The sequence below is a fragment of the Lactuca serriola genome, chromosome 3, assembly GCF_051521515.1.
Source record: "Lactuca serriola cultivar US96UC23 chromosome 3, Lser_US96UC23_V15, whole genome shotgun sequence".
Taxonomy (NCBI): domain Eukaryota; kingdom Viridiplantae; phylum Streptophyta; class Magnoliopsida; order Asterales; family Asteraceae; genus Lactuca; species Lactuca serriola.
Window position 1 is genome coordinate 167,936,423 of NC_136410.1, and position 27,226 is coordinate 167,963,648.

At 36.8% G+C, this 27,226-nt stretch overlaps 1 protein-coding gene, 1 long non-coding RNA gene and 1 pseudogene across 2 annotated transcripts; 2 read left to right on the forward strand and 1 right to left on the reverse strand.

The window, feature by feature from the left end:
- The first annotated feature begins 358 nt into the window (after positions 1-358).
- Positions 359-841, forward strand: LOC145094735 (mitochondrial import inner membrane translocase subunit TIM23-1 pseudogene; annotated as a pseudogene).
- A 3,213-nt stretch (positions 842-4,054) lies between these two features.
- Positions 4,055-6,834, reverse strand: LOC145094736 (uncharacterized). Its single transcript, XR_013703523.1, has 3 exons — positions 6,113-6,834; positions 5,860-5,934; positions 4,055-4,253 (listed from the first exon to the last, which is right to left on the reverse strand). It is a non-coding gene; the product is annotated as an uncharacterized LOC145094736 (long non-coding RNA).
- A 7,580-nt stretch (positions 6,835-14,414) lies between these two features.
- LOC145094737 (DEAD-box ATP-dependent RNA helicase 7-like) lies at positions 14,415-20,547 on the forward strand. The gene is made up of 10 exons (XM_079032805.1): positions 14,415-15,169; positions 15,348-15,422; positions 18,506-18,680; positions 18,771-18,861; positions 19,011-19,112; positions 19,187-19,416; positions 19,493-19,641; positions 19,963-20,043; positions 20,142-20,209; positions 20,322-20,547. The coding sequence occupies exons 3-7, from the start codon at positions 18,607-18,609 to the stop codon at positions 19,554-19,556; spliced, it is 561 nt and encodes a 186-aa protein (XP_078888931.1). The 5' UTR covers positions 14,415-15,169; positions 15,348-15,422; positions 18,506-18,606; the 3' UTR covers positions 19,557-19,641; positions 19,963-20,043; positions 20,142-20,209; positions 20,322-20,547.
- Positions 20,548-27,226: the final 6,679 nt, after the last annotated feature.

The window sequence follows — 27,226 nt, forward strand, 5'->3', positions numbered from 1 at the left end:
GGACACGCATTTTTGCGTGCCCTAAAATTAGTGTCCAAAAAAGAAAATTAAAACCACAGAGGGCACCAATCATAAAAAGTGTATCGTGTAAACGTGTCGCTTTATATTTTTTTAAGGAAGGCACGGTCTCTATTTTTTAATAGCCCATGGGGGGGGGAATGAAATCCCAAAAAATTAAACACCGGCTGATGCATCTCCTTCTTCTCCTTCTAAAATCCTCTACCAAAAACCCTAATAATCCTTTAAGAAGTTCATCTTCCTCTACCTCCGCACTCAATGTCTCTCTCTCTCTATCACTCACTCTTTTGGAATCAAATTCTTGAAAGATCGAAAACCTAATCATAGCCCTAACTACGACATGTCTTACCAACCGAGACCTTCAAATCACAATTAAAGTGACGACCACCACAAAAACTGTCGGCTATACAACCCTTACCTATATCTTAGAGTCCCCGCACAAACCCTTTACAAACTTCCCACATCTCCTGGATACCTCTTTCAATAGGAATCCATCACTCAATGACGTTCATGGGGCGAAAACCTGACATACTACACCGGCATCGGTTACCTCAGCGGCACAGTAGTTGGCGTCGGGAAGGGTTTAGTAGAGGTCGTGAACGCTTCTGAGGCTAGAGACACCACGAAACTTAGGGTTAATTTGAATGAAATGTGTGGTGGATGGATTAGCGACTATAGCGTGGTGGCTGGATTAGTGATTGGAGCGCTTTACAAGGCAGCGGTGGGCCTTAGGTCGGCGGTTGTTGTCAGAGCTATTGGTGGAATAGCAGTGGCATTAGCCATCACGGGGAATATGATTTTGAAGAGAAACGTACCAATCTAATCTCGATATGTATTCAATTTCATCTTACTACAAGTTTTGGTCTTTTGAGATTTTCAAAGGTGACTCATTTGTAGTCTTTTACAATATTTTAGTATTTTAGAATTCAATTTCATCGTACCCTTTATGTTGTGTACTTTATAAGTGTCTAGAAGGGTTTAGTCACAAATAAATCATTGTAGACTTTGATATGGGAATTGCAGGACGCATCAAATCTGTATGTTTGTCTTCACACTTCCCCTCATTTACACTTTCTATTTGCAGGACGCAAAAACCCCATCTTCTTAACAGAAGTTTCACACTATTTTACGTATACTGATTGTGCAAGGTGTGCAAGAGCATAGGGCGGAAACGGAGAAAGCATTGGTGAAAGTCGAAAGCATCATAGCTAAAGCAGGAAGCTATTGGATTTCAAAGAAAGCTAAACAGGAGTTGTCCAACATCTCCGATGACCTAATGTACGTTTGATTTTCCCTGTTTTCTCTTAACTTTATGTCTTATTATCGATTATCGTTAAAATGTAGATCGATTATAAAGTTTTGTTATTAACCTAGAGCTACAATGTTTAAATCTCGCAGACTTTGTCAAGTACTGTTGAAGAGAGGGCAAAATGGATTTTTAACAAGAATATCAAGGAATGGGTGCACCAAATTCTTCAGAAACTGCTTATGGAGCCTCTCGAGTTGAACTTTATCGGTATAAAAAATATTATTTCTTATTTAATTAAATCCCTTTCTTTTCTTTATTTTCTCATATGTATTTCTCCTTGGACCAGTTGTAGATCATGTTCAAGAATCACTCGTTTTCCACAGTATAATGATCCTATAAAGGTACACAATTTTTTAATTTTTTAAAATCACTTTCTGATTCTTTAAGCTCATGGCATCTTTCATGATGTAGCTTCTTGAAACAACAAAGGGTCGTTATGGGGAGTAGGCCAATTGCTTCTCACTCTATTACATATTATTTGGTTATGAAACTTGTCTAGTAAGAGTCTAGGAACTGTTTGGTAATTGTCACACCCCAAAACCAGGAACAGCGGAAACGTTCTGGGGCGGAGGACGTAATGTAATGTATCACAACAATGCAAAGTAGTAAACAAGCAACAACATCATCCATTGCATTAATAGTATAATTTTAGTTACAAGTGTGTTACTTCATAGTATAAGACAACATAATGAACAATCAAAATAAAAGACGAGTCTGAACTGCTCCGTCTTCACAAAACCTGGTCGTCGTACCTGTCTATTTGTGACCTGAGAATACAAGTTATTTTGAAAGCAAGTATCAGCCAAAAAGTTGATGAATTCATAAGTATTAATGTGTCTTTGATTTGTAAAACTTGTAATGAAAGACTTGACATTGTTTTGAAAGAAGTTTGTATAAGTGTGGAAATGTTTGTAAGTAGTTGAAAGCGTTTGAAAAACCCTAGAAATCCCTATGATTCCTATTAGTATAAAAGGAAGTCTTCTACCAAGACCAAACTATTTTGAAAGTAGTCTTCTACCAAGACCCGTCTATACTACTAGTATTATTAATATAAGAAATTGTATCCTTAGGTACTACGATACTCGAATATAATTCACCTCATCGGCTATGTGAATGTGTCACAAGATAAAGGTAATAATATAAATAACTTATGTATTATCCTTTTGTACTAGGATAACTAACAGTGTTAACTAAAGACATCCGTAGATGTACACTTACCTCTGTAGCAAACAGCTGGGTGTGGGAATAGTTAGTCCCTTAAAGTATACCTATAATGGTATCAACTGTAAACATCCGTAGATGTTCATTACCTCTGTTGCTAACAGTTGGGTGTCAGAATGGTTAGTCCCGTCTAGTAAATAGGTAGTCTTCTCACGAGACCCGCTGTAAGTAGGTAATAATACGATGGTGGGTAGTCCCTATTGTACATTTGGAACTAAAGGTGACTTCTGCAACGAATCGCTAGGTCGAAATCCATTATTACTACCAAATCATATATAAGCCCGAACTATACCTATAATAGCTTACTGGGGATATATGAACATATACCTTTGCTACCCAAAGGTACTGAACCGACTGATCAGAACTATTATTTCCGTATATGTACACATGATATATAACTAATATTTAAACGACCTTCAGACGGATACCCGATACCCTACCAGACCACATCCCAACAAGGAAAAGGAAATAAAGCTGGGTAGGCTTCCTAAGTCCTTTAAACATTACTTATATAACTATACATATACAGACATGCTTTTAACAGGGTATCTATGTAAACGTGCTCATGTAAACGTATCCATGTAAAAGTATCCATGTAAATGTATCCAAGTAAGTGTATCCATGTAAGTGTATCCAAGTAAGTGTATCTCTTCATATAGTATTTAGTATATACTCATGTATGAACTGACTCTGGTAATTTCTTGTAATAGGAATAGCATGTAGTATCTCCTAACTATACCTATGATAGTTACTAGTCATGTACAAGTATCAACGAAGGTATACCTTTGCTAGCCAAAGGTACTGAACTGACTGAGGGCACATTTATGTCTATATATGTACGCATGATTTATAACTAATACTTAGACGACATTTGGATGGATAACCGATACCCTATAGCCACATCCCAACGAGGAAAAGGAAATAAAGTGAGTTAGCCTCCCTAAGTCCTTTAAACATTACTTATATAACTATACATATATAGGCATGCATTTGATAATATAAAATCATAAAAGGAGTTTTGTAAAACCTTTGAATAAGATTAATATCTAAGTAAAGATCGACTTGATGTCAATTTATAAAACGGTTTGAAAGTACTTTGTTTGAATAAACAGTTTAAGTATAAAGAAAACCTTTGTATGAAATGCAATTGTAACAGAGTTTGAAAAGAAAACATACAGTGTATAAAGCAGTTTGATAAAGAGTTTTACACATATACAACGTTTAATGAAACATTTGAAGAAATCTGTTGGGTAAAACAGCTAACGTATAGTAAATCCATTTGCATGTTAGTTATTACTCACATATGATTGATATAGTAACTATCATGATTCAACATGTATTCCCCTCCCCCCCCCCCCCCCTAAAAGCATTAAAAAACATTTAAAACATTGATTAAGGGGTATGAACTCACCTGAAGTTGAGGGTTTGAACGTATTGACTGACGTAGGATGCTAAGTGTCACCCCCAGCCAACGGCGGAAACACCGGGTGGGTGACGAAATTCAAATATCACAAACATAGCATATATCAAACATTAAACAACCACATAAAGTTTTACATCGCATACGACATAATCATATCTTACTTTGTTACATGTTTCATGACAAATCTTCAACGATTCAAAAAGAGGACATAAAACATAATTTAGAACAAAAACATAAGACGATGATTCCATACTCCTCGCGTGAATTTCTTGCTTTAATTTCCTGAGAATACATGTTAAAATACGTCAACAATAATGTTGGTGAGTCCTACAGGTTTTGACTCCATATATTCTTAAAATAACAAAAGGTCTCCATAAAAAAATAATTTAATGTTGAGATAGAAATCTTTGCCCTTTTCAAAACATAATTTGTCAATTCACCAAAAATTATTATTTTACTGTTGCATGTGTTGAAAACAACTTAGTAGAAATCTCTCTTTGTCAATTTCCATATGATAATTATATTGTCGGTGGTCGTTTTTATTTATTTATTTATTTATATGAGAGCGAAGGAATACTAGATGATGTCATAACCGAACTCTTGACACTAAACTTTATTATTGCACCGACACCATGATAGGGCGCGCATGCTAAAGTCATTCACCTCGTAATAACGCGAGGTAATGTTCGATAATGCTAACGCCAGCACCAAAATTCATCTCGTCAGACGTAGTTGTAGCTAGCAACTCTAGGCGGGCGGTCGTACCGTATAAGATCAATGTTATGACACTTATACCTAGCGTTAGTCGTTCCCTCAAGGATTAACGGTTATTTGACGGAAGGTCTCTACTAAGTATTGTGAACTTAGCCCTTGTGAAACCGGATATGAATACTCGAACGGATTGGGTTCGGTATTGGGAATAGGTATGATGAACCTATTTGGAATGGGTATAATAAACCCTCAAAGAATAGGTATAATGAACCTATGCAAAATGAGTATGATAAACCCACAAACAATAGGCATAATAAACCTATGTTGTTCGTTCTAGGTTCACTAGGAACACGAAGTTATTCACCATTTAAGAAAACAATACTCCAAAATTCTTGAACTTCAATACTTATTGTTCTTTAATTCGACACTTATATTATGATAACAGAGTAGTTATTTTATGCTATGATGTTTAATGTGCATGGAACCATAATAACAATTTAAACGGAAATTCCATCTTTTATCCATTTAGTGTATGTATATGTACATTTTATATTGGGTTTCACAACCTTAACCGTACTTTTGTAGGTTAACAACTTTAAACTTATTTCTTTAATATCCGACATATACATGCACAATTAGGTATCTTGATTTAAGTATAAACATAAAGCTATTCAATCAGGTATGACTATATAGTAATGATTTATTACTATTTCTGTTATACCCCATAAGTAACTGGTTCCGTTTTCGTTTATTGTTATTCAGCATTACAAAGTATGACCATACTACACCATAGTACCTTGAACTTACAATTTCACAGCTTTTATTTCTCTTCTTAACAGTTCACTTCGTACCCTTATATCTAGAATATCAAGGCTTTAATAACCCTTAATTGTTATGAATATTTATCCTATATGAACTTAATACTCAGTAACATTTCACAACTTATATTTATAGTTATCTCTATCAAATAATTTGTTATAACCATACTTACGTGACATAAAATGAAATCTTGGTTTATCAACACTCTTCTCTGTATATGATTATATATATGTACTTAACGATAGTTGTTTTGCTTTATTTCATTTGTTTTGAATCATTTTCATCTTGATAATAAGATCGAACTACATGTATTCTCCCCCAAACATTGATAATACAAAATAGGGGCCGTAGAACTCACGTTGATTTTGAGAGTCGGAAGTGTCGGGAAGCTCCTGTTCTAAGCGGGATTTGGAACGGGAATCTTGGAGTCGACCTAGACGTCACATGGCAGAAAAATAATGGAATCAGGAATTATACACACTTGACTAAGACCAAACCCGCCACCGGGATCGTCCGGTTAGAACTGTTCAGGCCACCGGCCACCATGGCAGGTGCCTAATGTTCACGGTGGTTGCTGGACGAATTTTGATCAGAGAAGGTAAGGAATTTACCTGAGGTCGATGGAGGAGCAAGGAAAAGATGTGCGGAAGCTGTTTGATAGTCGAACAAATGAAGGCAGGAGGGGAAAATGGAAGTAGTCGCTGCTTCTTTTTCACTGGTAAGCTGCGGCTACAGGCCTGTTTATGGTCAGGGGTTTGCTTCAACTGGAATCGGTGGTGATCAGGGAGCTTTTGGGTTGGTTTTCCATTGGAGAAAGAGAAGGTACAAGGAACTGGGTTTGAGACGGGGAAGACAATTCTAATAGCTGTTGAATCTCTTCTCTGTTTATTGGAGAAGATACGGAAGTAAGAGGCATGCGCAGGTGATGGAAAATGAGTGGGACCTTCAAACAGGAATAAGATATTATGAAGCTTCTCTATATCTCTTTTACAGCTGTGGATTTTGGCAGAGATTGAGTTGTACAATCGAGATTCATGAAAGATATGCACATGTGCTGAATTGTGTGTGTAGTTTAGGGAAATCGTGAGAGGGAAGGAAGATGAGTGAGGTGGTTGAGAAACTCTATCTTCCTTGAGATATTTGATTGGGTTTCTTCACATGGCTCATTGTACTAATGCAGATTATAGAAGATATTGAAGTACTTGCCACAGTTCTCATAGATATTGAGTACATGTTGTATCTGTGAGCTTGTAGTTGATAGAGAGATGAGAGGGATAGAGAGGGAAGAGGGTGACGAATTGTAGTAGTACTAGGGGTTCATCTTCCTGATTTTTAAAACTTATAATATTGGTGTGGGTCATATAATCCAATGGAAATTTAATAAAGATTTGCTCCATTCTTGCGCAAGATATTCATATGTGTATTTTTAAATTGTGTGTGATAGCCATCGATAAGAGGGGTGTGAGTGGGTATAATCTGCTATATCAATTTCTTGCACTAATTGATGCAAAATAACTTCATGAATTATTTGTTTCATTGTTTATGTATAAATATACAAATGAGAATAAGTTTATGTCACTTGGTATCAAGTATATATACGCATAATATATACTCATCATTTTATGATCTATATAAAGGTATAAATACGAAAGTTAAGTATTTTCAGTATGCTAGCTAAAAAAATCAACTTATATATTTTATGTTGGATATAGTAAATCATATACAGCATACATACATATTTATACATGTCATGTTCATATTACGTTAATTTCATGCACTCATTGCTACACATCGCATAAATTTATTTTTCATATGTTTATAATTGATTGGCCGTTATAATATCTTTTAAATACGTTAGATACATAATGACGAAACATAAATTTGGTTTGGCACTAGCAGCGCTACACGAATTTATCGACCACTTTTGATCTAAATTTTATGGTTGTTACATTCTTCCCCCGTTAACGGAATTTCGTCCCGAAATTCGATTTGTAGCCGGGATGTCACTCAAACAATTGGGGGTATTTCTGTCTCATTTGATCTTCGCGCTCTCAGGTAAACTCTGGCCCCCTTTTTGAGTTCCAACGAACTTTAACGATAAGGATGCGACTTTGCTTTAAACGTTTCACTTCTCGGTCCATAATCTCTACGGGTTCTTCGACGAAGCGGAGATTGGTGTTTAGTTGGATCTCGTCTAACGGTATCGTATGGTTTTCGTCGGACATACACTTTTTAAGATTTGAAACATGAAACACATTATGCACGTTACTCAGCTCTTGAGGTAGTTTGAGTCGGTATGCTACCGGACCGACCCTATTGATAATTTCAAATGGCCCTATATACCGTGGGTTTAATTTTCCCCTTTTCCCAAAACGTATCATGCCCTTCCATGGTGAGACTTTGAGCATGACTCTATCTCCCGCTTGAAATTTTAGTGGCTTTCTTCTTACATCTGCATAACTCTTCTGACGGTCACGGGCAACTTTGAGTCTTTCTTTAATTTGGATTATCTTTTCAGTGGTTTCATGAATTATTTCCGGCCCGGTGCGAAGCGTGTTGCTCGTGCGTTCCGTGGCTAACTGAGTATCTCCTACTTCTGCCCAACACAACGGTGATCTACACTTTCGCCCGTAGAGAGTCTCGAATGGTGCAGCCTTTATGCTGGTATGATAACTGTTATTGTAGGAGAATTCAATGAGTGGCAGGTGAGTATCCCATGTATTTTCAAAATCAATCACACAAGATCGCAACATATCCTCTAAGGTTTGGATCGTTCTCTCGCTTTGACCGTCGGTTTGTGGATGGTAAGCGGTGCTCATATCCAGACGAGTCCCCAAGGATTTTTGTAATGATTGCCAAAATCTCGAAGTGAACCTACTATCCCTGTCAGAGATGATAGAGACGGGTATTCCGTGAAGTCTAACAATCTCCTTGAGATAAGTCCTTGTCAGTCTCTCCATTTTATCAGTCTCCTTAATTGGTAAAAAGTGAGCGGACTTCGTCAATCTGTCGACCACTACCCAGATGGTGTCATAACCACTAGGTGTTCTTGGTAGTTTTGTAATGAAATCCATTGCAATCTGCTCCCACTTCCACTCAGGAATTTCCGGTTGTTGGAGCAATCCTGATGGCTTCTGGTGTTCTGCTTTCACTTTAGCACAAGTTAAGCATTTGTTCACATATGTGGCGATCTCGGCTTTCATGTTTGGCCACCAATACAACTTCTTCAAATCTAAATACATCTTGTCTGATCCCGGATGAACAGAGTACCTTGTTTTATGAGCTTCGTCCATGACCAAGCTGCGGATATCACCAAACTTCGGTATCCAAATTCTGTTCATAAAATGTCGGGTTCCGTCGTTTCTTAGTTCGAGTTGCTTTTCCATTCCTCTTAATGATTCGTCTGCGACATTTTCTTCCTTCAGAGCTTCGAGCTGAGCTAATTGAATCTGGTTGACAAGGCTTGAGATGATCGTCATTGTCAGAGCTCGCACCCGACGAGGTTTGATATTTCCCTTACGACTCAATGCATCTGCGACTACATTTGCCTTTCCTGGGTGATATCGAATTTCGCATTCATAATCACTTAGCAATTCTATCCACCTTCGCTGCCTCATGTTTAACTCTTTTTGATCAAAAATGTGTTGAAGACTCTTATGATCCGAGTAAATAATGCACTTTGTTCCGTATAAATAATGTCTCCATATCTTTAATGCAAAAACTACTGCTCCCAACTCCAGGTCGTGGTCGTATAGTTGCTTTCATGAGTCTTGAGTTGTCTACAGGCGTATGCGATAACCTTGTCTCGTTGCATTAACACACATCCTAGTCCCTGAATCGACGCATCACAATACACTACGAAATCTTCTGTTCCTTCAGGCAGGGATAGGATCGGTGCACTACACAACTTCTGTTTTAGTTTTTGAAATGCAATTTCTTGTTGAACTCCCCATTCAAACTTTCGATCCTTTTAAGTTAGAGTGGTAAGTGGCTTTGCAATTTTTGAGAAGTTTTCAATAAATCTTCGGTAGTAGCCGGCAAGGCCTAAAAATTGGCGCACCTCTGTTGGCGTCTTTGGCGCCTCCCAATTCTTTACTGCTTCAATTTTTGCGGGATCTACATGAATTCCTTCATTGCTCACCACATGTCCTAGAAAATGTACTTGTCTGATCCAAAATTCGCATTTAGAGAATTTGGCATACAACTTCTCTTTCCTCAAAAGTTCCAAGATTAATTGTAGATGTCGACCATGCTCCTCCTTAGTTCGAGAATAGATCAAAATGTCATCTATAAATACTATCACAAACTTGTCCAAATATGGCTTGCAGACTCTATTCATGAGATCCATGAATACTGCTGGAGCGTTTGTCAATCCGAATGGCATCACTAGAAATTCATAATGACCGTACCGGGTCCTGAATGCAGTCTTTGGTACGTCTTCGTCTAGTATCTTGAGCTGATGATATCCAGACCTCAGATCAATCTTCGAATAGTAGTTAGATCCTTGGAGTTGATCAAACAAATCATCGATTCTAGGAAGGGGATATCGGTTCTTGATGGTTAATTTGTTTAGTTCTCTATAGTCTATACACATCCGGAAGGACCCATCTTTCTTTTTAACAAATAATATTGGCGCTCCCCGAGGAGAAAAACTTGGTCTAATGAAGCCCTTGTCAAGGAGTTCTTGTAGTTGGCTCGAGAGTTCCTGCATTTCAGATGGGGCTAGCCTATAGGGTGCTCTAGCTACTGGAGCTGCTCCGGGGATTATGTCAATTTTGAACTCGACCTGTCTGGCTGGTGGCAATCCTGGTAGTTCTTCTGGGAAAACGTCAGGATAATCGCATACTTGTGGTATATCCTGAATTTCTTTCACTTTACACTTCTTATCTACTACGTGAGCTAGGAAGGCGTAATACTTCTTGTACAGATATTTCCGTGCTTTTATGCAAGACTTGAGCTTGAAGTTCTGACCCGACTTGTCACCATAGATGGTCAGAGTCTCTCCATCTGGTAAGGTTAGCCTGACTGCTTTTTCGTAACACATGATTTCCACATGGTGATGAGACAGCCAATCCATACCAATAATAACGTTGAAGCTTCCGATTGACATTGGCATGAGGTCGACTTGAAAAGTACGATCGTTAAGCGTTAGGGTACAATTTCTTAAGATTTCAGTTGTACGTTCTATTTGACCATTTGCTACTTCTACTTCGTAAGCTACATCTAATTTTCTAGTTTCATGGTTTAATAATTCCTTAAATGTCGTTGTTATAAAACTCTTATCGGCTCCGGAGTCAAACAAAATTGTAGCATATAGGTGGTTGATAAGGAACGTACCAGTAACCACCGAAGGATCTAAGATCGCTTCCTTGTTTCCAATAACGAATGCCCGTCCACGTGCAGTGCCACCCACATTTCTTAATTTTGGGCAGTTACGCTTGTAATGCCCTGATCCACCACACTCATAACAATTTCCACTACTATTTCCGATTGACCCTACATTCACCTGAGTACCTCTTGCAATAGGCCTTGAGTCTTTGCAATATTTGTTGGTATGTCCATTCTTGTTACACTTGGTACAATAATAACATTCGCCAGGATGATATTTGTGGCATTTGTTGCATTGAGGGTACCGTCCAGTACTGCTTGTTCGGTGAACTGGTGCTGGATTGGTTGCCATTGTCACTGCGTATCCAGTTCCAGTTCCTTGTTTCTTCCTTGACGATTGCCAAGAATCCTTGCCTCCCATCTTGCGCTTATTATTTTCAATCTTGGGTGCTTCAACCTTAGTATTTGTTGTTCCCCGACTGAGTTCATTCTTGACTAATCGACTTGCCAAGTTCCTGACACTTTCATAAGTTGTTGATCGTGAGCCCAACACTATTCCCCTTATTTGTGGCACCAAACCCCAAATGTAACGCTCTATCTTCTTGTATTCTGGGGTTACTAGAGTTGGGCATAATAGCGTGAGGTCGTTGAACTTGGTCGTATAAGCTTTGATGTCAAGGCCTTTCATCCTCAAATTCCATAATTCTTGCTCCATCACTTGAATCTCATCTCTCGGGCAATATTCTTCATTTATCATCATTTTCAGTTCTTCCCACGATAAAGAGTTTGCAGGAATAATGCCCAGAGTTTTTACTTGGTCATTCCACCAAGTAAGGGCTGAGTCCATAAACGTACTCACAGCGAATCAGACTTTACTATCATCGGGACAGAAGCATATTTGAAATACGGATTCCATCTTTTCGATCCACCTGGTTAGTCCGATAATGCCTTCTGTCCCATAAAAATTCTTGGGTTTGCAATTAGTGAAATCCTTATAGCTACACGTTCGATGTGGTCCTCGGATATCTCCTTGAGAACTGCTGCCTTGTCCATTACCATTTCCACCATTACCCGCTCCAGAGATGGCATTGCGAACATTTTCCGGTTGTGTCAGAGCAACCGCAAGTCGATCTGCTATCAATTGTTCTAACTCTGCCGCGGTTGTAGGCAGCCCAACTTCAGGTGCGATGGGTATTTCACTTGGCCTGGATTGTACCCTTCTGGGCCTCCCGACTATTCTTTTGGGAATAGCCGCCAGATTCGGGTGCAACCTTGTGCTTCTTCTTCTTTGTGACATGTTACTTAACTCCCTATTATATTTAACAATAACACATTAGTTGATTGTGTCGTGCTATATGGAAATTTTCAATATTACTTTTTCACTTTTCGATAAAACTTATTGCATTATTTGGGAATTTTACCAATTATAAAATTTACGCATTAAATTGATACCGAAGAAAATATGCATAATATGCTTCAATATATCATACATAGTGACATTACACACATCATTACATTAACTTTCGTAAGGTTTTTGGGAAGCAAAAGTTCTACTAATTATTACATCAATGGTCAAAAGACCCAAAATTTGCAACGAGTTTTGCACCCTGTTATAACGTACTTTCCCAAAACCATGATAATACCAAACATTACATGCTTAATATATATAATCCTAGATGGTCTTCTACTACCACATCTGTCACCACCTTGTCACTGTCTGGCTCTTCCAACTCATCCTTGTCGTAGGTAAGTCCCTAATGCCCTGGTAACTTCCGCAAGTTGAACTCCGATTGCATCTAGCCTCCCGTTTATGGTCATAATTTCTTCTTCACTAACCCCTACCCTAATAAGAGTCGCTTGAGCTTGAAGATCCGCCTCAACCATGAGGGTATCTTGCTGCATCCTAGTAGCGATTTCCGCGTCAAGCAACCCCCGCATCTCTGTTAGTGCATTCTGATGTTGGGTCAGCTGAGTCTCTAGTCTTCCTGCTCTCCAGGCTAGATGAGTCGTGTTATTTTCACCTTCTTTGATTTCCCTTGCCGATACCCTAGCTTGCTTCTCCAATTTCAAGACATGGTCGAACAATCCACTTAAAGATCCAACGTGATCATTGGGTGGGGGACGCACTCCCGAGCCTTGCCCGTCTTCATATCGGGTGGTGATTCTCTCTCCCGAAATTCTTTCTTCCGCAAATGCGTTCAACCAGGATGGATTTCTTAGGTTCTTCCTCATGCTCTCAAACAGTGCGTGACCATGTTTCTGGATTCCTTTGTGGTTGAGGGTGCTTTTCCTGGCAGTCTGACGGGTTTTTCTAACACCTCTTAGAATACCCCTGTAAGGGCTTGGAGGGGAGGGCCTGGAGGTAGGGGTCCTTTCGGCCTCCATGGGTTCTTCATCCTCTGTGTCAGATTTTTCTTCTTCTATTGCCTCTTCTTCCAATGGGTCTTCCATTGGCTCTTCGTCTTCTGTAGAGTTTCCTGATGCGACAAATTGATATTTTGTTTCTTGATCGGGATAGTAGGGGTCCCGACCAGATGGGGGGGTGAGCATGGGACTCCTTCCTTGTTTCTCCAGGTATTCATCTATACAATAGAAATAGAGTTGTTAATATTTAATTGTTTATTCATGTAATTTGTTACCGACACCCATATCTTTCCTTATGACACATAATCTCCAAAATTTTAATGTATCAACCACTATGCCTAAGTTAAATGGTGCATTTGACCGGTCCATAATAAAACCTAGGCGCGCGAGCAAGGTTTAGTTGTGGTACGACATATATACCATAAAACTTTAGCGAAGTTTTTGATATAAAATTTTAGATTTTTAAGTTCCTTTTATTGATTGTTTTAGGTAATTATTCTCATTTTAACTATTATAATACTCAGGTATTTACATGTTTAGTAAATTAACTCTTTATTAGAGAAATCATGCCCTAGGCTATAGTTGTATATCTTAATGTGGAATACTAGTTCGCTATAGCTAAAGCTCTGATACCAAATGTAACAACCATAAAATTTAGATCAAAAGTGGTCGATAAATTCGTGTGGCGCTGCTAGTACCAAACCAAATTTATGTTTCGTCATTATGTATCTAACGTATTTAAAAGATATTATAACGGCCAATCAATTATAAACATATGAAAAATAAATTTATGCGATGTGTAGCAATGAGTGCATGAAATTAACGTAATATGAACATGACATGTATAAATATGTATGTATGCTGTATATGATTTACTATATCCAACATAAAATATATAAGTTGATTTTTTTAGCTAGCATACTGAAAATACTTAACTTTCGTATTTATACCTTTATATAGATCATAAAATGATGAGTATATATTATGCGTATATATACTTGATACCAAGTGACATAAACTTATTCTCATTTGTATATTTATACATAAACAATGAAACAAATAATTCATGAAGTTATTTTGCATCAATTAGTGCAAGAAATTGATATAGCAGATTATACCCACTCACACCCCTCTTATCGATGGCTATCACACACAATTTAAAAATACACATATGAATATCTTGCGCAAGAATGGAGCAAATCTTTATTAAATTTCCATTGGATTATATGACCCACACCAATATTATAAGTTTTAAAAATCAGGAAGATGAACCCCTAGTACTACTACAATTCGTCACCCTCTTCCCTCTCTATCCCTCTCATCTCTCTATCAACTACAAGCTCACAGATACAACATGTACTCAATATCTATGAGAACTGTGGCAAGTACTTCAATATCTTCTATAATCTGCATTAGTACAATGAGCCATGTGAAGAAACCCAATCAAATATCTCAAGGAAGATAGAGTTTCTCAACCACCTCACTCATCTTCCTTCCCTCTCACGATTTCCCTAAACTACACACACAATTCAGCACATGTGCATATCTTTCATGAATCTCGATTGTACAACTCAATCTCTGCCAAAATCCACAGCTGTAAAAGAGATATAGAGAAGCTTCATAATATCTTATTCCTGTTTGAAGGTCCCACTCATTTTCCATCACCTGCGCATGCCTCTTACTTCCGTATCTTCTCCAATAAACAGAGAAGAGATTCAACAGCTATTAGAATTGTCTTCCCCGTCTCAAACCCAGTTCCTTGTACCTTCTCTTTCTCCAATGGAAAACCAACCCAAAAGCTCCCTGATCACCACCGATTCCAGTTGAAGCAAACCCCTGACCATAAACAGGCCTGTAGCCGCAGCTTACCAGTGAAAAAGAAGCAGCGACTACTTCCATTTTCCCCTCCTGCCTTCATTTGTTCGACTATCAAACAGCTTCCGCACATCTTTTCCTTGCTCCTCCATCGACCTCAGGTAAATTCCTTACCTTCTCTGATCAAAATTCGTCCAGCAACCACCGTGAACATTAGGCACCTGCCATGGTGGCCGGTGGCCTGAACAGTTCTAACCGGACGATCCCGGTGGCGGGTTTGGTCTTAGTCAAGTGTGTATAATTCCTGATTCCATTATTTTTCTGCCATGTGACGTCTAGGTCGACTCCAAGATTCCCGTTCCAAATCCCGCTTAGAACAGGAGCTTCCCGACACTTCCGACTCTCAAAATCAACGTGAGTTCTACGGCCCCTATTTTGTATTATCAATGTTTGGGGGAGAATACATGTAGTTCGATCTTATTATCAAGATGAAAATGATTCAAAACAAATGAAATAAAGCAAAACAACTATCGTTAAGTACATATATATAATCATATACAGAGAAGAGTGTTGATAAACCAAGATTTCATTTTATGTCACGTAAGTATGGTTATAACAAATTATTTGATAGAGATAACTATAAATATAAGTTGTGAAATGTTACTGAGTATTAAGTTCATATAGGATAAATATTCATAACAATTAAGGGTTATTAAAGCCTTGATATTCTAGATATAAGGGTACGAAGTGAACTGTTAAGAAGAGAAATAAAAGCTGTGAAATTGTAAGTTCAAGGTACTATGGTGTAGTATGGTCATACTTTGTAATGCTGAATAACAATAAACGAAAACGGAACCAGTTACTTATGGGGTATAACAGAAATAGTAATAAATCATTACTATATAGTCATACCTGATTGAATAGCTTTATGTTTATACTTAAATCAAGATACCTAATTGTGCATGTATATGTCGGATATTAAAGAAATAAGTTTAAAGTTGTTAACCTACAAAAGTACGGTTAAGGTTGTGAAACCCAATATAAAATGTACATATACATACACTAAATGGATAAAAGATGGAATTTCCGTTTAAATTGTTATTATGGTTCCATGCACATTAAACATCATAGCATAAAATAACTACTCTGTTATCATAATATAAGTGTCGAATTAAAGAACAATAAGTATTGAAGTTCAAGAATTTTGGAGTATTGTTTTCTTAAATGGTGAATAACTTCGTGTTCCTAGTGAACCTAGAACGAACAACATAGGTTTATTATGCCTATTGTTTGTGGGTTTATCATACTCATTTTGCATAGGTTCATTATACCTATTCTTTGAGGGTTTATTATACCCATTCCAAATAGGTTCATCATACCTATTCCCAATACCGAACCCAATCCGTTCGAGTATTCATATCCGGTTTCACAAGGGCTAAGTTCACAATACTTAGTAGAGACCTTCCGTCAAATAACCGTTAATCCTTGAGGGAACGACTAACGCTAGGTATAAGTGTCATAACATTGATCTTATACGGTACGACCGCCCGCCTAGAGTTGCTAGCTACAACTACGTCTGACGAGATGAATTTTGGTGCTGGCGTTAGCATTATCGAACATTACCTCGCGTTATTACGAGGTGAATGACTTTAGCATGTGCGCCCTATCATGGTGTCGGTGCAATAATAAAGTTTAGTGTCAAGAGTTCGGTTATGACATCATCTAGTATTCCTTCGCTCTCATATAAATAAATAAATAAATAAATAAATAAATAAATAAATAAAAACGACCACCGACAATATAATTATCATATGGAAATTGACAAAGAGAGATTTCTACTAAGTTGTTTTCAACACATGCAACAGTAAAATAATAATTTTTGGTGAATTGACAAATTATGTTTTGAAAAGGGCAAAGATTTCTATCTCAACATTAAATTATTTTTTTATGGAGACCTTTTGTTATTTTAAGAATATATGGAGTCAAAACCTGTAGGACTCACCAACATTATTTTTGACGTATTTTAACATGTATTCTCAGGAAATTAAAGCAAGAAATTCACGCGAGGAGTATGGAATCATCGTCTTATGTTTTTGTTCTAAATTATGTTTTATGTCCTCTTTTTGAATCGTTGAAGATTTGTCATGAAACATGTAACAAAGTAAGATATGATTATGTCGTATGCGATGTAAAACTTTATGTGGTTGTTTAATGTTTGATATATGCTATGTTTGTGATATTCGAATTTCGTCACCCACCCGGTGTTTCCGCCGTTGGCTGGGGGTGTGACACTAAGTGTCAAGTGAAAACTTGTACACACAAAAGGATCCTAGTTAACATATAGTAGTACATATATGTATTCAATTAGTCTTTAAATAACTACTTAACAATGTTAAGACATTCTAGGACATGATAATCACTTTATATAAGTGTTATAGGTCCCAAGGAGTGCATCTAAGTGTTGTAGGACAAGGCTATTGAGCTTAAGGTTCAAGGGAACCCTCTTTGTGAGTTTACGGTCGTAAACCCTTGAGTTTACGGCCGTGAACTCATACCTCTTTGACGATTTTGTGTTTTGTGGCATCAAATCACCCCTATATGTAGTTTACGCCCCGTGGACCACTATTCCATGTGTTTACGGTCGTAAAGACATATAATATAAGGTCCTTTGACGTTTTCAAGTCCTAAACACATCAAGGAAGGGGTCTAAACTAGTTACCAAGGCTTAGGATAAGCTAGGGCACACATTGGCACCCTAAATAGGGTTTACGGCCCAAGGTGTTCTTGGACCGTAAACACCTTTGATCTTGGTGTTCTTGTATGATTTCTTGAGGTATAGAAGTGTAACAAAGCTTTTAAGACTCTAGGATAGAAGCACTTACAAGGTAGAAGCTCGAAAAGGTCCAAATGGCCAAGAACACAAGTGTGTGTTCTTGGTGTTCTTGGTGTAAATTGAAGATTGACCCTTTTGGAATGATTTCATGGTTAGAAGTGTGTTAAATCACTAGTTTAAGTCATACAACAACTTAAGATAGCTAGAAACACTTACTAGATTGAAGATCTCGAAAAACTTTTGGATGATACTTAAGAGAGAAATGGATTTGGATCTTGAGATTTTGGAAAAACTATAAATAATGACTAAATCTCATATATATACTCCCAAATTTAGGGTTTTTGGCTGAAAATATTATTCTGGCAGTAAACTCAAATTTCTTTGAGTTTTGGAATAACAATGTTGCACAATAAATATTAGGGCATCCTCTCTCCTGATATCACCCGAAGTGTAAATCCTAAAATACTCAAACTTGTTCCAAAAAGTTTGAAACTTAGCAACTACTTTTTTGACTTCTATTTAATTGAAGGGTTGTACATAATAGAAATTTTGGGTTATAACAGTAATTGTTACAAAATCTGGGAGACTTTTTGCTCTTAGTCAAAACTTGAGGGGTTGATTGTCATTAGAGAATGATTTCCTTCTTAGATATTGGATTTCACAGATCACCTGTGGACGGAATGTTATTCGATGGTTTTGGTCTACAAGTAATGAACAAATTTGATTAAACTCACATTTGTCTTGACAAAAGACACGATCGTGAAAATGTCAGACACATCATCATGCCTTGCTCTTGGTCAACTAGGTCACAGCTCATTCCTGACATCAAATCATAGCAGGTGAGTTGAAATTTGAATTTCAGGACTCTGCTAGTTTTTGTGGCTAATTTTGTAAATACTCATCTTTAATTTTCTATTTTGTTTTTTTAGTGGAGGAAGAACAATTGTTTCCACTAAACTTTCTGGTGTGCTGGAGGGAGCACGCCCTCTTCATGGAGACATTCAACAGTCTGTTCGTGAGGTACATTTAAATCAAAATCATTCTACTCTATTTATTATTTTTGTATAACGTTTTAAACTTCTTTTCATGACGATTTATATATATGTGTATGTATATATATATATATATATATATATATATATATATATATATATATATATATATAATAGGCAACACATTCAAGATCCCGATCTGGCAAGTTTATGACACTAGTGGCCACGAATGTTGCAGTAAGAGGACTTTACATTAATGATGATCAGTTAATCATCCAGGTACATTACTTTCAAATCAATTATATATCACATTTTGCTTTCTTTTTCTTGTTTGTGCTGAAATTACGATTCAGTGTGAACCACCACGTGATGTTGAAGACTACATTCACCGATCTGGGAGGACAGGAAAGGCGGGAAATACGGGTGTTGCAATTACACTTTATGAGCCCAGAAAGTCAAATATTTCAAAATTAGAGAGGGAGGTAGGTGTGAAATTTGAACACATATCCGCCCCTCAACCTGCTGATATTGTTAAAGCTATTTCTGGTGATGCTGCAGAAGCTATAATTCAAGTTGCTGATAGGTATAATACACTCGTAGTGATTTTACGATTATAACCTAGACTTTTTAAATAGCATGGGTGTTTAAATTTTTTGCAGTGTGACCCCTGCTTTCAAGTCAGCTGCTGAAGAGTTGTTAAACAATTCCGGCCTAACACCATAATTGTTGACTAGTATTCAGAAGCTGATGTGTACACGCAACTCTCTTATTTCTATTATCTTCTGGTGCGGATCGCTGCATTGACAAGGTTATTTTTCTCATTAGTAAAAAAGTTGAGATATTGATATGATTTTTTTTTTATAATTAGTTAACATGCCTAGTAAGACTACTAGACATGATTTTTAGTACATGTCAAAATTGGAGTTAGTGAATTCACCTAGAAAAGCTTGAATACTTAAGTTGAAAAGGAGTCGGTTTGAAGTCAAAGTCCAAGTTTAGCTCTTTCCTTTTCATTATTCTCATGTTTTTCCTGGATTGCATATTATCTTTACTTGTTTTCTTAAATTAAAATGTTTTTGATTATGTTGTGTTTAGGATTATAGAATTAAATATTGTCCATGTGAAGCAGGTGTTGATGGTTTCTTGTCTGGATATGTTTTTCACTTGAAGATTTTACATGAGAGACGCATAGACTTGTTAAATGGACAATGTAAGAAAATCTTGTCATTTTCTTTTTGAAATTTAATTAAAGGTTAAAAATAAGAACAAGGTAGAAATATAATGATTTCTATTTTTGTCTTAATGTAGCTGAAAGTTATCAAGTATAGAGAGGTTCCTCAAAGGTAGCAAGGAAAGAATTAAGAATGTTGAAAGTGGTGAGTGGATTTTCTGTAAAAAAATATCAGTGTTATGTATTACGATTTTATCTAAATGCTTTGAATTATAAGAATAAATAGTAATTAAAAAATTATAATATGTTGTCACAAGCTGCAAGAGATGTTGGAGCTCAAGCTAAGGACAAACTAGAGAAGTGAGTTGATGAGCTGACATGGAGATTAGACTTTGAGAAGCATTTGAGGGTATATTTTTTTATATTTCTTGTATCTAATTAGTTTCTAAATTTTTGTTACAACTTCTATTGATTTATTTTATCTTTCCATCTACAATTATTTGTATGACATTAATTTTTATGCAATGGATTGTATTTTTTGTATATGATATTTTATTTTCTATTATGAGACATTAAATACAAATTTAATTTGAAAAATAGTACATCTATAAATAATAATTTTTTTAAGCATATAAAATTATGATACGTAAAAATTTGTGTCATCTTCATTTATGACATGGCCTTTCTTGATAGGGGCTTTAATGAAACGCAATGTGAATCGTAAAGGCGCATCATAAGGTTACGACATGCAAATGTGATAGGTTTTGAGCAAAGCATCATTCCTATGGTGTACATGCAAACCCTAATAGCTTTTGGATCTAGTTTGTCTAATGAACATGCAATTGAATATCCAAAGCTATAGACCCTAGATCTAGCATACAACTAATCATATAAACATAAGAATGGGGTTTAGATCTTACCTTGATTGTTATGTAGCAATAACAATCTCAAATCCTCCTTGTAATGGCTTTGGAAAGCTTAGAGTCACAAGTGTCACTCCTCTAATGGCTCACAAACACCAAGAGCAAGAGGATGAAGAATGATAAGAGAGGAGGCACCCAAAAACGTGTAGAAACCCTAAGGAAACTCTTGGCCACGTTTTTGGTGCTCTAGGGGTCCTAAAATAGTGAGGCTATTAGGGTTATCTAACAAGGAAACCCTAATTTGATTGCTTAGGCCCTAAGCAACCCATGGACTCTCTCCTTAGAGGCCTTCGACTATTTCTAATGGGTTTCCCCATAGAATTCATCCATCCCTCTAATATGCAGTCATTAGCCCAATATTCAACTATCATACAATTGATAGTTCTAGTCCCTTAAGTTTAATTAATCTCTTTTAGCCACAAAATTAATTCTTAAGAAATTATTGACTAATATTAATTAAACAATATGAATTCTCCTTTAATATACTATTCTCATAATACATTAATAAATCATCATTAATCCTCTCTCTCCATAATTCATCCTATCAAGTTGCTTTGGTGAAGGCAACCCAAGAGGACCATGCACCATTGGGTCAAGTACATACCAAAATAGTTATGGACTTAGACACTAATCCAACAGACTCCCACTTGGATAAGTCTAATAACTATTCTGCGTATGACTTCATATCCTGATCTGCAATCGTAGCTTTCAAAAGCCACTGTCAACACTGATCTTATCAGATACGCATCCTTTAGATAAGGGGTCATATATTCCTCCATTCTAGATATCATATAGACAGGGACATGGATATAAATCATTCTCTCTATCTATGTATTGTTTCCCGATTTCCGATTTATGACGACTGACAACAAACTACAATTAAACACATCAAATTAGTCCCGGCTTGGCCAAGCGCTTAGTGCCATCACTAAATCATCAAGGGGGCCACAAATATCACTTTCATCCCACTTTGGATAAAAGGAACGGATAAACTTTGATTCAATGCTTGCTTGCACTCACTCACCGAATCACACACAACAATATGTTTTATAACACCAAGTTACTGGTGCGTTTACATATTATCAATATGTAACCGACTCGCAAGATACAACTCACACATCTCAGATTCAAGAATATAAGATATTATCGTCTCACCAATCACTCATGATAAAATCCATGAAGTGATCCAAGTGAGCGTGGGTTTATTCCAATGCTCAAATATTCATAAGCACTCATGAACGTTGCAACAAACATTTGCTTATGTCTAATACACTTTAGACAGTCCACACACCAATTCATGACAGTCTTCATTCATACCTACTTCCAACATATGAACGACTGTGGACTGTTCGAATAATTTGATTATTCTGAAATAATTTAATTATTCAGGAAGTCAAAACATGCAAAGTGAAACACAAGAATAATACTAATCCCATATGGCCCCAAACTCTGGGTATAAATAAAACATTTTATTTAATCACCAAATCGATTACTCATTATTTGTTGTTTCGGGTAATCAACTTCTTACTTGAATTATTACTACACTTGTCCCATGCTCTCAACTTGCACATAATGTTTACCTACGGTCCTTACTTTGTGAAATAGATCAAATGAACACATTTCCAATCATACTCGTTTCACAACTCCCAATCCTTATCATATAAGAATATCAAATTCTTGTTACTTTTGCTAGATTCTAACATTTTATGCAATGATTCTTTCGTGAAGTCATAGCTCAAAATCATCAAGACTTGGCCAATCTCTATCAGAAACAATTCTATAGTTATGATGTCTCTCACTCAAACTACATTCCTTTGAACATCCTTCTTGCATAAAAGTTTATAATCTAGACATAGATTCTCAATATCCAACTCCCAATATGTAAACATTTCCATATTTTCCATACGACAACTCATTCTTAATAGAATCTTATCTATTAATAATAATGTCGATATGGTCCATCCAATACCATACTTCCAATTACTCACAAGCGACGAATCCTCAGCGATCTTTGGATCGTCCTTTGATAGTTGTTTAATTATTTTAGTCAAAACCGATTCTAGTCCTTTTTTCCTCTAAATGTGCTAGACATTTGGAAAATTTTAGAATGGTCAAATATAATAGCACTGTCAATCAATCCTATACCCGAAGCAAAACATCATTCATATGGTGTACATACAAACCCTAATAGCTTTTTGGATCTAGTTTGCCTAATAAACATGCAATTGAATATCCAAAGCTATAAACCCTAGTTCTAGCATACACTTAATCATATTAACATAAGAATGGGGTTTAGATCTTACCTTGACTGTTATGTAGCAATAACAATCTCAAATCCTCCTTGTAATGGCTTTCGAAAGCTTAGAGTCACAAGTGTCACTCCTCTAATGGCTCACAAACACCAAGAGCAAGAGGATAAAGAATGAGAAGAGAGGAGAAACCCAAAAACGTGTAGAAACCCTAAGGAATTAGTTGGCCACGTTTTTGGTGCCCTAGGGGTCCTTAAATAATGAGGCTATTAGGGTTATCTAACAAGGAAACCCTAATTTGATTGCTTAGGCCGTAAGCAACCCATGAACTCCCTCCTTAGAGGCCTTAGACGATTTCTAATGGGTTTCCCCATAGAATTCGTCCACTCCATCCTCTATGGAGTCCATTACCCCAATATTCAACTATCACACAATTGACAGTTCTAGTCCCTTTTATTTAATTAATGTCTTGTAGCCACAAAATTAATTCTTAATTAATTATTGACTAATATTAATCAAACAATATGATTTCTCCTTTAATATATTATTCTCATAATATATTAATAAATCATAATTAATCCTCTCTCCCTCTCTGTAATTCATCCTATAAAGTTGCTTTGGTGAAGGCAACCCAAAAGGATCATGCACAATCGGGTCAAGTACATACCAAAATAGTTATGGACTTAGACACAGATCCAATAGTTTTGGTATGTACTTGACCCGATGGTGCATGCTCCTTTTGGGTTGCCTTCACCAAAGCAACTTGATAGGATGAATTATGGAGAGAGAGAGAGAGGATTAATTATGATTTATTAATATATTATGAGAATAATATATTAAAGGAGAACTCATATTGTTTAATTAATGTTGGTCAATAACTAATTAAGAATTAATTTTGTAGTTAAAAGATATTAAGTAACTTAAGGGACTAGAACTGTCAATTGTGTGATAGTTGAATATTGGGCTAATGGACTCCATAGAGGATGGAGTGAACGAATTATATGGGAAACCCATTAGAAATCGTCCAAGGCCTCTAAGGAGGGAGTCCATGGGTTGCTTGGAGCCCATGCAGTCAAATTAGGGTTTCCTTGTCAGAAAACCCTAACAGCCTCACTATTTAAGGATCCCTAGGGCACCAAAAACGTGGCTAAGAGTTTCCTTAGGGTTTCTACACGTTTTTGGGTGACTCCTCTCTTCTCATTCTTCATCCTCTTGCTCTTGGTGTTTGTGAGCCATTAGAGGAGTGACACTTATGACTCTAAGCTTTCTAAAGCCACTACAAGGAGGATTTGAGATTGTTATTGCTACATAACAATCAAGGTAAGATCTAAACCCCATTCTTGTGTTAATATTGATTATCATATGCTAGACCTTGGGATTAAAGTCTTGGATGAATCGCATGTACAATAGAGAAACCTAGATCCAAGCATTAGGGTTTGCATGAGCACATAGGATGTTCTTTTGGCCTAGACCCATCAGTGGTATCAGAGACTTGATTGGTTTCTATTGTATTGATGCCTAGTGTATTTATTCTTGTTGTAAAATCGAGTTTTTCGCCATCTGCCTGACAAACTCGTCGAGTCCCAATATGGACTCGTCGAGTAGGTTGAACTCGGCGAGTCCATATGGGAACTCGGCGAGTTAACTGTCAGACAGGCGAATTTTCGGGATTTTTGCCTATTTTGACTTAGGATAATTGCCATAATTGTTTAAAATTAATAAAATACGAATTTTATTGATTCCTTATGATTATCTTTGTCAAAATAAAAGATTTTGGTCATCTAATTAGATAATTGTTACCTTATTCGATAAATGTTAAATTATTTGGATTATTTGATCATTATCTTGCATGGAATTGAATTAGGTCATAATTAGATAATCACCAATTAATTGGTTAATTGCCTTATTTGTATTTTGATCTAATAGTTTTGAAAGGTTTCAAAACTTGCCCTCAAGTTTTGGAATTTAAATTTTTGATTAAAAAGTTTAATTTTGAAATATTTAAATTCTAAACCCTAATGATTTGAAATGTTTCAAAACTTGCCCTTAAGTTTTGGAATTTAAATTTTAATTAAAACTTAAATTTTAGAATGTTGAATTCTAAAACCCTAAGTTTTGAAAAAGTTCAAATTGCACCGTTATGGTTTTATTAAATTAATTAAGTGTATAATTAAAAGAGATTTAATAAATCCATAGTGATATGGTTTACATTTACATTTAATTACAAGTATAATTTATTAAATTAGACCACCTAGTATTTTAAAAGTGTAAAATACACCCTTATACTATATATAACATTAAAAGTCTAATATTATATATATAACTTAAACTGCTAGTCTTACCGTTAGTAGGCCTCATTCACGAAGCTGATCTATAAGGGGGGTATAAGGTTATGGCCTATAAAATGGTCGTTTAATGGGTGTCCACTCTCACCCACCGCTTCCTTGATTGGTGGAGGGTCGTTAGCCGAACGGGTAGGAAAGGGCAAACCCTTTCTATTAAAAGTATAATGAAGTATAAAGTAACTAAATGTTTTATACAAAATTCCCAATCTTAGTTACTTTAGGCAAGAGTGAATTTGATGCAATTCCATGAAATTACACTTTGTACCCGTGGGAAGACGTTAGTGGAGAGTGTGTGGTTAACCGGCACACTAAATGGTTCTAAGCAAAGGTAGCAAAGGGTGACTTAATGTTTGTCATAGTTCGGTAGAGCGTGTGTGGTTAAACGGCACATCGAATAGGTGACTGTAACATTGGGGTTACCATGTAAGTTTGCATGGTTATTCACACCCTGTTTTGAGATCCTCGGCATCCCAGTCACAAATCGAGGGGCACATCGAGATTTAAACATGCCATTGAAAATTTCAATGAATCTCAAAGGATCTAGGAGTTTTTCAATGCATTTAAAACATAATCTCCTTTTCGTTTTTCATGGTGGCAAATTAGTGAATCGTCATTCACTTACCTTCAAATATTCTGCAATTTGGGCTACGGTATCCCTCTCCCAAGTTGTAGAATATTGTGTTGGGTCCTAGCCTTAATATCTCATTTGGGTAATTTATTAATGACTCAATCAATCAACTAACTTGAATTTTTCTCCCGTTTTGTAGATGTCAAAATATGACATCTATGGTCTTCCCAAATCCCGTGGAACAAGTTTTCCACATGAAGATGATATTCCACGATTCGGTTGAGGAACCCGAGATCATGCTTCACTTCCTCCACCTCCTCCTATTATTCTCCCTAACCCACAAGTTCAAAGGTTTGAAAAGTTCAAACTCACTCAAGCCCTTTTGGCAAGTAAACATGAAGACGGAAATTCAGTGTGTATACATGTCTTAGAGATGAAGACACACATCGCAATAGACAACGAAGTCATACATCCGAGCCCTTGATTTGACGCATCGCAATAGACTACGAAGTCTTTCTATCCCTTCAGGGAGGGACAGTATTGGTGCGGTGCACAAGGCTCGTTTGAGCGTTTGGAATGCTCTCTCCTGCTTCTCTTCCCGGTCAAAGTCCATGCCTTTCTGGGTCAGTGTTTTCAGAGGCTTCGCAATGCAGGAGAAGTTCTGAATGAACCTGCGATAGTAGCCAGCGAGGCCTAGAAATTGATGAATTTCTGTAGCCGTCTTCGGTGCCAACCAGTTCTAAATGGCCTTGATTTTGGAAGGGTCCATGTGTATACCCTCTTCGCTAACCACGTGCCCTAAGAATTTGACTCGTCGAATCCAAAATTCGCATTTCGAGAACTTCGCGTAGAGCTTCTCCGAACGTAATGTCTCTAGGACTTTACGCAGATGTTGACTATGCTCCTCCTTACTACGAGAGTAGATAAGTATGTCATCGATGAAGACGATAATGAACTGATCCAAGTAAGGACGACACACCCTATTCAATAAGTCCATGAATACAGCGGGCGTGTTTGTCAATCCGAACGGCATCACTACGAATTTGTAGTGCCCATAATGAGTTTGGAAGGTTGTCTTCGGAACATCCTCCCCTAGCACTCGTAATTGGTGATATCCGGATCTAAAGTCGATTTTTG

What these genes read in the sequence shown, in the direction of transcription:
- LOC145094737 (XM_079032805.1), top strand. Translation starts at nt 18,607, where the DNA reads ATGTCAGACACATCATCATGCCTTGCTCTTGGTCAACTAGGTCACAGC. An exon ending in CTGACATCAAATCATAGCAG is followed by an intron (nt 18,681 to 18,770) that starts GTGAGTTGAAAT and finishes TTGTTTTTTTAG; the next exon opens with TGGAGGAAGAACAATTGTTT. An exon ending in TTCAACAGTCTGTTCGTGAG is followed by an intron (nt 18,862 to 19,010) that starts GTACATTTAAAT and finishes TATATATAATAG; the next exon opens with GCAACACATTCAAGATCCCG.